Genomic DNA, 10,677 nt, shown 5'->3' with positions numbered 1-10,677 from the left:
CCGCCGCCGCTCCCTCGTGCCCCCGTTGTGATGCTCCCGTCTTCCGCACCCACGCGCCCCACCTGGCTCCGAAGGTCGCGAATGTGCAGCGCCCGGTTTGTGCATCCGATAGCGAGTCGCTTGGAGTCCGCGGAGAATCTCATTGCCGTGACGCCACTCAAGCTGGCCTCTGGGACCTCTGGGACGTACCCTATGACCTTGCCACCCCCGACCATCGTGATCTGGGCCTTGTCGCCCGCCACCGCCAGCACCTTGTTGTTGCCGCTCCAGTCGAGCGCCGACACGCCCGCGGCCTCGTCGATCGCGACGTCCCGGCGGGGGTCGGCGCTGAGGGGGGCCCACACCTGCACCGCCGCGCCGCAGCACGCGGCGAGTAGCTCAGACGTGTTCCATGCCTCCGGCCCCGCCGCCATCCTGCCAGGTGCGAAAGAATAGCCTGAAACTCAATATGATATCTAAATTAGACACTAACTATGGACGCAGGCGCAGAAACAACATCTGTGCTCGCCAGATCGATTTTTTGAAAGCGCGAATTGTCCGGGCTGCGCGTGAGAGCAGAAATGCTGGATCCTTTATCACACATCGATAAGCATTTGATAAACCAACATTGGTACAGCAAAGGCATTGCAGCAATCGTGTACATTAGTCAGGGCACCTCGGCAGCACGTGCTTGCCATGCTGGCACGCCAGCCGCTTGTGTGCTGGTGCGTACGAGGTACACAGCAGGGCCTTGCGCTTGTGACACCACACTGGCGAGCAACTTTGAAGCGTTGTTAATTACATTCGTGACGCGTTGTGCCACAGCAATCAAGAACGCGCCACCCCGACATGTCGATTCCGCGCTTCCGGCAGTTGCCACACTCACGCTTTCAGTGCTTGCACAGCACGGGATGCTTAGAATCGCGACACCCGGCGTAAACAGCACGCCTTGCACTTTCAAAGGGATAAGCACGGGCGCAAGAGTGGGGTCAAGGGTGTCTCTCATCTGTGCTGCAGCCACAAAACCGGTTCAAGCGGTGCCGAAACATGCCGGCTGCTGGCTTCGCATAACAATATGCATACAGGGACATAAAAAAAGCCACACACTAGCGACTCGAGCAGATGGTGGCTCAGAAACCCAATCTAACGAAGCTGCAGGCCCAGCCAAGGCAACCCAGCCAAGGGTGCGGTGGAGGCTCACTCTTGCAAGCACGCGCTGTCATCTATGACGTCACATCACATCACGTTGCGTCACATCACGCCTTGGGCTTGAGCGCCAGCCGCGCCCGCACCTCGCCTTTGGGGCCGTCGTACTGCTCCAGGATCCGCTTGGCAAACTCCGGGACGTGGCGGGCCGCCCTGGCATCATCGGGTGACGGGGAGCGAGGCAGCGGGTAACGCATGTGTTGCGAGACCAGGCACGCTCCTTCCCAAGCTGGCTTGGGAGTCTGCTGAACCTTGAAAAAGAAGCAGAGAACGCACCACGCCCTGCGAACCGTGAAGGGCATCGTATGACAAATCGCTGCTCATGAAAAGCGTGCCGCAGTGTTCCCCTCTGCGCCCGCACCTGTCCGGCCCCATGTGGCGCTGGCAGTACAGCCAGTTGCGGATGTAATGGTAGTCAATGCTGTACCTGCGGACACGCAAATGAGGGGCCACGCGGACGAATCGACGGCTGCCATCACACACGGCAGGGGGCCAAAAGGTCGCTACACGCCGCGAGTCAACCTAAGAACATCCACAAAACCCAGTCATCACCACGCCCCAACGGCGCGAGGCATTTCGCGCGTATAGATAACGACGTTCAACCCTAGCCACGACCCTCCCTCCCTGGGGCTTTCGAGCCCCGCACAAGGAACTCAGCCTGCTGGGCCTCTCCATCACATTGATGTTGCAGGGGCAACAAACGCCCGCGCGGCTCACTTGGCAAACTCGAGGCCCTTTGGCCCGACCAGATTCAGGATCCAGGCAATGATGTTGCCGAGCCACAGGGGGGCGGGGTCTTGGAAGGTGCCCAGCTTGGCCTGGTCGTCAGAGATGACGGTCTGAGGCAGCGGGGCGGCGCGGGTGGCGGGCGTTTGGGATGTTGCGGGGGGAATTGGGGCCGAGGGAATTTGGGGACGATGGTGGAAGCATGGGTGGTCGAGCGTGGTGCGTGGGGGGCGTGTGTGCACTACCGCCAACAGCGATGCTGCTGCGGGCTGCTGCTGTTGCTGCTGCTGCTGCTGCTGCTGCTGCTGCTGCTGCTGCTGCTGCACAAGCGAATAAACACAGCCAGGCGGCCCCATGTGCCTGGCGCAGGGGCGATGAAGCACATCGAGCAGTTCAAGCCGCCAAACGCACAGTCGCCACTGCGGCTTCCAAAAAATTCGACATGTCACTGCATTTTCGCCATCGCGTCGCGGCCGGCGCGCCCACCTGCATCACGAGCGGCCGCCTGTCCCCGCGGCTCTCCGCTGGCACCCGCACCAGCTGCCCCGCGGCGCCCAGAGCATCAAGCATCTCTCGGCCCCTCTGCAGTAGTGCCAGGGATCAGGGGCGTGTCTGCTGGGCGACGCCGGCTCTATGGTGATACGCGAGGGCGTCCGCGCATCCGTCGACATCACGTACCCAGTTTGACCCCTTTGACCACTCGTGTCGGTGCCAAGGCGACTGCTTTGCAGCCGTACAAGGGAGCAAGAGAGCCTTTGCGGTTGCACCAATGGTTCCTGCGCTTCAAAGCTGGCTGAGGCTTCATGCCGCGTGCGGGTGACGGGTGGTGCAGTGGTGCAGTGCGTGCGTGTGCCACACGCGCGCCCCATGGGCCCACCTCGTTGCGGACTGTGACGTACTGCAGGTGCTTAGTCATGTCCACTCCCTGGTAGGGCACACCCATGTAGCCCACCTGGGGTGTGAATGCAGGCGCACAGGTGTGTGTAGGTGTGTGTGTGTGTGTGTGTGTGTGTGTGTGTGTGTGTGTGTGTGTGTGTATGGAGGGGCCCAATGGGTGGGTCAGGGGTTTGTTGCGAACACAAAATTGTTGCATGCATAATTGTGATGTTGGACATACAGGTGGTGCAGGCTTGGCCCCTCGGCCCCGCAGACCCATTCTGGGCCCCCTGTCACCCTGCGCGTCAACGTGCCAATCCTCGCTGCTGGTCAGCACTAAACTGAGGCGATTGTTGCTCAACATGCTGAGCGTCCCCCTCACACCTCCCACCCCAACAGCCCGCACCACTATGTCTGCCAGCGCGTTGGGGTAGTCAAAGCAGCTGTAGCATGACGGCGCAATGACGTCATTCAGGTCCTTTTTTTGAGTCATGGGGTAGGTGGGTGCATGGGTCATCAAGGTGGGGTCGGGGCAGGGCAGGGCGTCGGACAGGCAACCAGCACGCTGAAGTGGGTGGAATGACCACCAGCAGCGCCTCCGAGCGGCCGGATGCTTTCTGGACGCGCGGGCGCACGCACGCGTGCGTGTGTCACACCGCGTGCCCCAGCCCACCTTTGCTGGCAGGCAGAAGTAGGGGACGTACTCGAAGGACCCGTCTGTGTGTTTTATGTGGACCTTGTAGTCTTGCATGAACTCATAGTGCAGGGCCGTGTCTGGTAGGGGGAGGGGAGGTAGAAATCCAAGGCAACGTCTGAATTAGGGATACAAACCACGGTGGGGATGCTGGTGGGGACGGGTAGGAGTAGCGCCCAGGCCACGGTGTTGCAGGGTGTGCCGGGGGCTGGTTGAGGCGTGGGGCCGGGCGTGTTGTTGCGAGCAGGCTTTCATGCGCGCAGGATTGGGTTGAGCGGTCAAGTGTGTTGCGCCAGCTGGAAGACCCAACGGTGGACTGCACAGGCTGGTTTACAGCATAGTTGGGGGCAGGACGACCACCACGCGCTTCCCCCTCGCAAAGGCCTGCCCCGCCCGCCTGCCTGGGTCCTTGCTGGCTGCCTTGAGGAACTTGTCCAGGCCCTCCCTGGGGCCGTTGTCCACGCAGTTGGTGCCCATCACGTACAGCTTCTCCAGGGACAGGTAGGGCTCGATGGACCGCAGCGCCTGGACCTGGACGGGCAGGGGAATTAGTGGATAGATAAATGGATGGATGGATGGATGAATCGATAAATGGATGGATGGATGGATGGATGGATGCACGGATGAACGAGTGCATGGTTAGATGGCCGCTTGGCCCGGCAGCATGACCGGAAAATGAGGATTCCTTGGGCTGCCAAGGATCTGAACGGCAGGAGGGGCGCCTGCCACGCAAGATCCTACATGTACCGCTCCCAGCCAAAAGCGTCCCCACTGCAGGCCCCAACCTCAGCCGACCTGGCAGCCGACCCCGATGAATAGCAGCCGCTTGACGTCGGGCGCGAGGGCCTCCACTGTAGCCAGCACCTTCGGACCGCGGGGAGAGCGCCCGCGGGGAGGGGGCGGCTGATGTCGTTGGCAGCAGGCAGGGTTTCAGATTCAAAAATGGGATCGAAGACAGAGTGGGAAGATGTCACTTGGGATCAACTGAGTGCCGCATGTGCTGTGATGGTCGAGGGCGATGGCGACAAGTTAGTGCCCAGTTGCATGCGGGAAACCATACTTCTATGCGTGCACACGTCACCAACAGCTGCTGAGCAGGCTGCACGTTGCTTGCTATGAGCAAGCAATCGATGCGCACGTGCATAGACTCGCGCATGCACCGCATTAGGGCACACGCGCTGCCACTTGCCGGCATATGCAAGCTCACAGACCTCCAGGTTGGGTGACAAGGAGGGCTTCACGCCGCGCGACGCCAGAATGTCCTCGGCCGTGCGCGCCACCACGGGACGAGGCTTGAGCCTGGGCCGCGGGCGAGAGCAGGGAGCAATTTGGGCATGCTGCCCCATGGTGGGTGACTCATGGTGCTGGCTGGCGGCAAGAGGCTCAGAAGCTAGGGTCCGCTGGCACCATGCACGGCACCTCCCATCGCAGGGAAAGGCGGGTTGGAACAAAAAGGCCGCAGCGAGCAACCCCTCCCCCGATTATCTGTCCAGTCGTCCAGGGTGCCTGACTGGACGCACCGCATCACCGCGTCACTCCCCAGCCCCAGGCGCGCATTTAACCCTAGCCTCCCCATGCGCACACTGCCGACAGCTACACCCGAAATCACCGAGGTTTTACGAACATCCAGAAAGCCCCACAAAACCATCCTCCTTTGTAAATCCAAGCCACCGCGAAAGCACGTGCTTGCACACCACTGCCTCCACAAACATATGTGCGCGCGCGCGCACACACACACACACACACACACACACACATCAACACAAACACACACAAACACATATGCGCGCGCACCTGTCATCGGGGTCCGACTGGACACAAACCACAGCATCCACCTTGCCGCTGTTGAGCATCTCAATCGCAATGCCTGGAACAATGGATTTCGCGGTGCTTGCTTGTGGGTTGGTGCTGGCTGTTCGCGCCAGCTAATGCGGACTGGTCACATCTCAGCGTGCACACGTGCGCGCACACACACACATACACATGCACACATACACACACACACACGCATACACACACACACACACACTCTCTTATTCTTTCAGCACATGCATTCATCAACATGACTGAAGCACAACAGTACATGTTACCCCTGAACACACAGCATCTCAAACCTGTGACAACGCCCGTCCATTGTGCGCCCTCCAGCCCAGGGTCCCGCCTGGCATAGAGCACCTGGCGTTCAACAGCAAAGGGCAGCAAAATAAACGCAACGTGGGGTGGCACAAAGGTCAGGGCGAGCCCTGGAAGGAGGCAGGCGAATTGACGGCAGCAGCTGCACTGAGATCGCTGCGGGCGACAACACTGCAGCCCTGCATATGCTTGGAGCAGCCATCCACCAGGCGCAGCCTACGCCTTCACTAGCATCGAGCTGGCCCCCGCAACTTCGCCAGCGCTGCGGCCACGCCAGCCGCCCCTGCATGTCTAGACCCCAACCTCGCATGTCCCTACCCCACCCTATGCACGCTCCTGAGCCACACCCATGCTCGGCTGCAGCAAAGCGCCCGCACTTTGATGCACCCCTGCGCTCCCACACCCCTGCGCCCAGCAGCACTGGCCCCACCCCGCCCCGCACACCTCCTGCGCCACGCCAAAGTGCAGCTCGTCATCATCGTCCGGGTCCCTAGGTCACAGGAGTGTGGTGGGCGCAGACGGGGAGCAGGTGGACTCAAGCGGCCGGCTGCCATCGTGCAAACCTGGCAGCCTGCCGTGACCGCAAGTCGAGCCCCGCACCCAGCCTCATCAAACCCGCACGACGGGGGCGGAGAGCAGCGCGTGGTGGCGGTGCAGCCGTGCAGCCGTACAGCGGTGCAGTTAGCGCCTGCGGCTGCAGGCGGCACCTTTGGCTGTGTCGGAGGGTGCCTGCTGCTGCCCACCTGCGCCTGCCGTGGACCTGCTCCTCCAGCCGCTCCACCTTGCTCATGCCTTTGGTTTCAAGATGAACAGGGGTTTGTTTGTGTGCACGCACATGTGTGTGTTGTGTGTGTGTGAGTTTGTGTGTGATTGTGTGAGTGTGTGTGCGAGGCAGCTGCAGCTGCAGCTGCCGTTGCAGCTCAACCGCCCACATGGAGGGGTCCTCCTTCAACCAGCCCCAAGTAAGGGGCGCACCGTCCCCCAGGAAGGCACAGGCGCTCTTGACGTGAGCCACATAGTATGTGTCGCACAGCCCGCAGTGGCTGCAGAACTCCTTGGCGGGATAGCTGCTGCCAGGCTGGATGGGGCGCGCCTGCGGACGCCACAGTGCGTCGGCGGCAGTGGCGTCGGCGAGGAGGCGGGCTGACGCCGTTCAAGTTGCTAAGGGGCGAGAGCGCGGTGGTCGCGACGCGAACGGCCTTCGCTTGTCACGCCGCGTCATTGCAAATTGCGGCACAAATGGGGTAAACACGCATGTGCGCACACCCGGTATGCAGTTCAACAAGTAATACAGTTGCATACAGCGTGCTGACCACATGCATGGTTGCACACCTTGGAGCGCCAGTCATCTGGGAGCTGCGGCGCCTGAGTTGGCGCGGCACCTGCAGCGCCGCCTGCCCGTGCTGCACTAGAGCGCGTCAGCGGGACACGCGCACGTTGCCCTGATCTCGCGAAAGCCTTTGAGCTACATGTTTGCGATACGATGTTTCCCGCTGCTGACCGCGCGTCCAGGTTTGCCATCGCAATTGTAAAAACCTGTGCGCAGATCGGGCTGGATGTCACTTATTTGCGGGCCAGTCGGGAGAACATGGGTCTCTTGTCGATGTGCTACCGTGAGGAAAGCCGGCGATGCCATGTTCGACCCTGCCATGGTCGACCGACCGAGCGCGCCCCCTGTCACTCTCACCCGCAATCGAGCCAACTGCACTCGGTGCTAGCGGCCCGAACCCTCATCTCAGCTGTACATGAATGAGATTATGACCTATCACAATCTTGCATGAGACCAAAATGCAGGGCACACTGGTAACTCACGAGTTGTGTGTCAACCCCGGCGCTTCGACCATGTGACAGGGATATGCGCGCCGTGCCCTGTGCCCCACCGCTGCCCCGCCATCCCGTTGCTTGGCACATGAATCAAGGTGATTGAGCCTTCACCATGCAACCCGGCTGCTCGTTTCACTGAGTTGAGCATACCGCTGCTCTCAGGACTGGTGATGCATGTGGCCACTCAGGGTGCCACGGGTGTCAAATCAGCACCTCAACAGCTGCTGGCCCGTTGTCTCACATACCTGCAGAGCTGTATCCCGCAATCACCATACTGCACAGACCAATTTGTTGGCCTGTCTTAGCCAACATGCTGAGGCCAAGGCAATCAGATCCCCGCCTGCAATTTGATCCAGCCAAGCTGCAGGCCAGCGGTCTGCCAATGCTTCTGGGTTTTCAAACCGATTGCCACAAATGGTACCAAGAGCGAGGCAAAACGTTTGAAAACAGCAGCCACGACAACCTTGATAAAGGAGTTTACGATGCATGTTTGAAGCAACACGGCGCCGCACGCTCACTAGGCGCTTGACACCCCTCTGCTGCCTGTAACCGATGTGGTTGCCGCCGTTCCCGCCTCCCCCTCTTCATCTGGACGGTCCGCCTCAACAGGCGGCTCTGGCTCGCCCGCCTGTGGCTGCTGCTGCTGCTGCTGCTTGCTGTTTCCCGCCGCCCTCGCGCGGGCAGACGCACCGCCGACGCCCTTGCCGCCCCCGCCGTCGCCGCCGCCGGCGGCCCCATTCGAGGCCCCGGCCGACCCAGCGGCCGCCTCGGAAGGCCGCGCCGCGCTGGCGGCCCAAGAGGGGTCTGGCACCACGATCGAGATGAATTCGTCGTACGTGATGCCCCTGTATTGCGCCTGTGGCAGACCGGGGTTGCGGTGGAGTGGGCGGACGGTGGGTTTGGGGCGCAGCCGCACATGTGCCGGCGGCTGAGTAATGCACAGATAACGGAACAATTAGAAATCCAAGTGTATGGAGGCAAGAGAGGGCAACCTGCAGGCAGCATGATGCATGTGTATGCGTCGCCGCACGCAGGCAAAGGCTGTTCCTGTGTGCAAGCGATCGCCGCGGGCTCGCGGAGTCGAGGGTTTCGGCGCATTCACCTCCAATTGGAGCGCCAGTTGGCTCGGCATGTTGGCGCCGGAAGACCCGGGCCGCGACGGCGCACCGTCGCCGGCGCCGGGCCCGGCGGGGCCGGCCGCGCCGCGCATGCTGGAATTTAGCCTGCCGCTGCCGGCCACACCCTGCTGTGCGCCTGCACTCGCGCCGCTGGCGCTGGGCAACCGCTTGGCAGGGCTGGCCTTCGCACCGCCGCTGCCGCCGCCGTCTGCGTTCGACAGCCGCGCCGCGCCGCCCGAGGGGCCCCTGCCGGCGCCGTCCGGGTTTGAGAGCCGGGCCGTGGCGCCCCGACTGCTCATGCGGCTGGGCCCGCTGCTGGCAGCAGTGGCGAGCCGTGCGGCGGCTGCGCCCTTGGACTGCGGGCGGCTCGAAGGCGTTTTCTGCCGCGCAGACGGCTCCGGCGCGAATGATTGCTGCCGCTGCGCTGCATTCGGCGCAGTGCTTGAGGGCCGCCTGCCGCCCGCGGGTCCCGTGTCGCCACCGCCGCCGCGGCTTTCCAGGTCGCCGCTCCTCTGCCGCGGCCCCTCGCCTGCCCTGTCGTCGCTGCCGTCTCCAGCGTCGTGCGCATCACCTTGCTCGTCCGCGCCCATGCTTATGACGCCGTTGGTTCCCAGGACAGTTCCCTCTCCACTCTCTGCGTCGGCGCTCGGCTCAGCTGGCGCTCCCTCTGCCACGTTCTCGTCTTTGTCCGGATCGGGATCTGGCGGCGGCTTCACGGCAGCTTCCATGGCCCTGAGCACCTGCTGGACCTCGGTCTTGTTGTACCCCCAATGTTTCAGCAGCTGCAACAATGGTTACGGCGCCGATGATGAGGTTGGGGCGGGGCGCTCAGTGCGGCTTTTGAGTTTATGGTTGACCCTAGCCACATGAGCTGGGCACAGCCTCAACCGCACCTGACGTCTTCTTCAACGTATGCACGAGCCAGCGTGCTCGCCCCAACATGTCAGCAGCTGCAGGCGGCCTCACCTGCCGGCACCTGCCCAGAGCCTCATGCTGCGCCCTGCGCCCTCCCCCCGCGCACACGCGCGCGTGCGCACCCTCCCCCCCCCACAAACACACACCCACACCCACACCCCCCCCACGCACACACAGAGCAACTGAACCCTGTCACCTGCCCACCGAGCTACCCTCCATGGAACACCACACCCCAGCACGACAGACCCAAGCAGCACAGCGCCATAAAGAGTCCCCAGCTGTTCCCTCTAGCTTTGGGGTAAAACCGCACCAAGCTGTTGAAGAAAAACCTCCAGCCCCCACCTCTTCGAGCCGAACCGCCCCCAGCCCCTCGTCCTCATCCTCCGCCACAGAATTGAAGGCGTCCGCCAGCGCGCCGCCGCCCGACACCGCGCCCGACCGCAGCTCCAGGCGCAGCAGCACGCGCGCCTGGCGGTCCCAGGCGGCCAGCCAGGGCGCCTTGTCAACCTGAGGGCCGGCGGTGGGCAGGCCAGCGGGGGAGGGGCGGGGTCGTTGTTTCGGGGTCGACGTTGCGGCGGTCCTCTGGAGCAGGGGTGTATGGGGCTGGGCTGGTTTGCTGGGCATTGCCAAAGCTGGAGTGTGGGCGGGCAGAGAGCCAGGCAGGTGGGTGCGCAGGGACCGACAGGCCCTCAGGGGGGGGGCCACAAAGTGGGTGCCCTCCTGACCCTCATTTTTCCTTGCCGAAGCTAAAGCCCAGCACATGAAAAGTCTGTGTGGTAAACACTATCATGTCCCCCACCCTTCAGGCACACACGTCATCCCCGGCACGGGCGAGCTGCGGCCGCATCACTCGCCTGTGGTGACATCAGCGCGCGGTACGTGGCCCACTCCTGCCGCCCCGTCCACCGCTGCTTTGCGGCTGCCGGGAAGTAGGGGTGCAGCTGCCGCAGCCGCTGGGCCTCCAGGCGGGCGGCCTGGCAGCAATGGGGGAAGGAGGCGCACCCGGCCAGATTGCAGCGTCAGTGTCGCCCCTACCAAGGCTCCTCAAATCACTCACGATCACCTGCCAGCTGCCAAGCAAGTCCCATGTCCTGCCCTGCTGCGCCCTGGACATGAGCCACCTGCACCCAAGCACTGACTGCGTAAAGCCACCGGCGCTACTTCGTCGCCCCTGCTCCAGCCCCCCGATCTCCCCAACTCCACGCC

At 62.8% G+C, this 10,677-nt stretch overlaps 4 protein-coding genes across 4 annotated transcripts in view; all 4 read right to left on the bottom strand.

Moving 5' to 3' along the window:
* MNEG_2756 (hypothetical protein) overlaps positions 1-413 on the bottom strand; it is a gene marked incomplete at both ends in the record, with an annotated part of 4,643 nt that extends 4,230 nt beyond the window's left edge. Inside the window, one exon of the mRNA XM_014048767.1 lies at positions 63-413. Coding sequence (XP_013904221.1) covers positions 63-413 — 351 coding nt within the window. The remainder of the gene's footprint in view (positions 1-62) is intronic.
* An 822-nt stretch (positions 414-1,235) lies between these two features.
* MNEG_2755 (coenzyme F420 hydrogenase beta subunit) lies at positions 1,236-3,538 on the bottom strand (the record flags this gene model as incomplete). The annotated part of the gene is made up of 8 exons (XM_014048766.1): positions 1,236-1,338; positions 1,547-1,612; positions 1,903-2,024; positions 2,157-2,231; positions 2,398-2,493; positions 2,789-2,863; positions 3,194-3,265; positions 3,461-3,538. The coding sequence occupies 8 exons, from the start codon at positions 3,536-3,538 to the stop codon at positions 1,236-1,238; spliced, it is 687 nt and encodes a 228-aa protein (XP_013904220.1).
* Positions 3,539-3,811: 273 nt separating this feature from the next.
* MNEG_2754 (coenzyme F420 hydrogenase beta subunit) lies at positions 3,812-7,265 on the bottom strand (the record flags this gene model as incomplete). The annotated part of the gene is made up of 10 exons (XM_014048765.1): positions 3,812-4,012; positions 4,277-4,345; positions 4,693-4,780; positions 5,276-5,348; positions 5,596-5,656; positions 6,059-6,104; positions 6,358-6,406; positions 6,590-6,707; positions 6,947-6,979; positions 7,227-7,265. The coding sequence occupies 10 exons, from the start codon at positions 7,263-7,265 to the stop codon at positions 3,812-3,814; spliced, it is 777 nt and encodes a 258-aa protein (XP_013904219.1).
* Positions 7,266-7,955: 690 nt separating this feature from the next.
* On the bottom strand, positions 7,956-10,103 carry MNEG_2753 (hypothetical protein; the record flags this gene model as incomplete). Its single annotated transcript, XM_014048764.1, has 4 exons — positions 7,956-8,294; positions 8,541-9,338; positions 9,814-9,978; positions 10,040-10,103. Coding segments are annotated over 4 exons (1,366 nt in total), but the record flags the coding sequence as incomplete, so codon positions are not given.
* Positions 10,104-10,677: the final 574 nt, after the last annotated feature.

This window comes from Monoraphidium neglectum, assembly GCF_000611645.1.
Source record: "Monoraphidium neglectum strain SAG 48.87 unplaced genomic scaffold scaffold00322, whole genome shotgun sequence".
NCBI classification, from domain to species: domain Eukaryota; kingdom Viridiplantae; phylum Chlorophyta; class Chlorophyceae; order Sphaeropleales; family Selenastraceae; genus Monoraphidium; species Monoraphidium neglectum.
The sequence above is the reverse complement of the archived record's forward strand: the minus strand, read 5'-3'. Positions and strand labels throughout refer to the sequence as shown.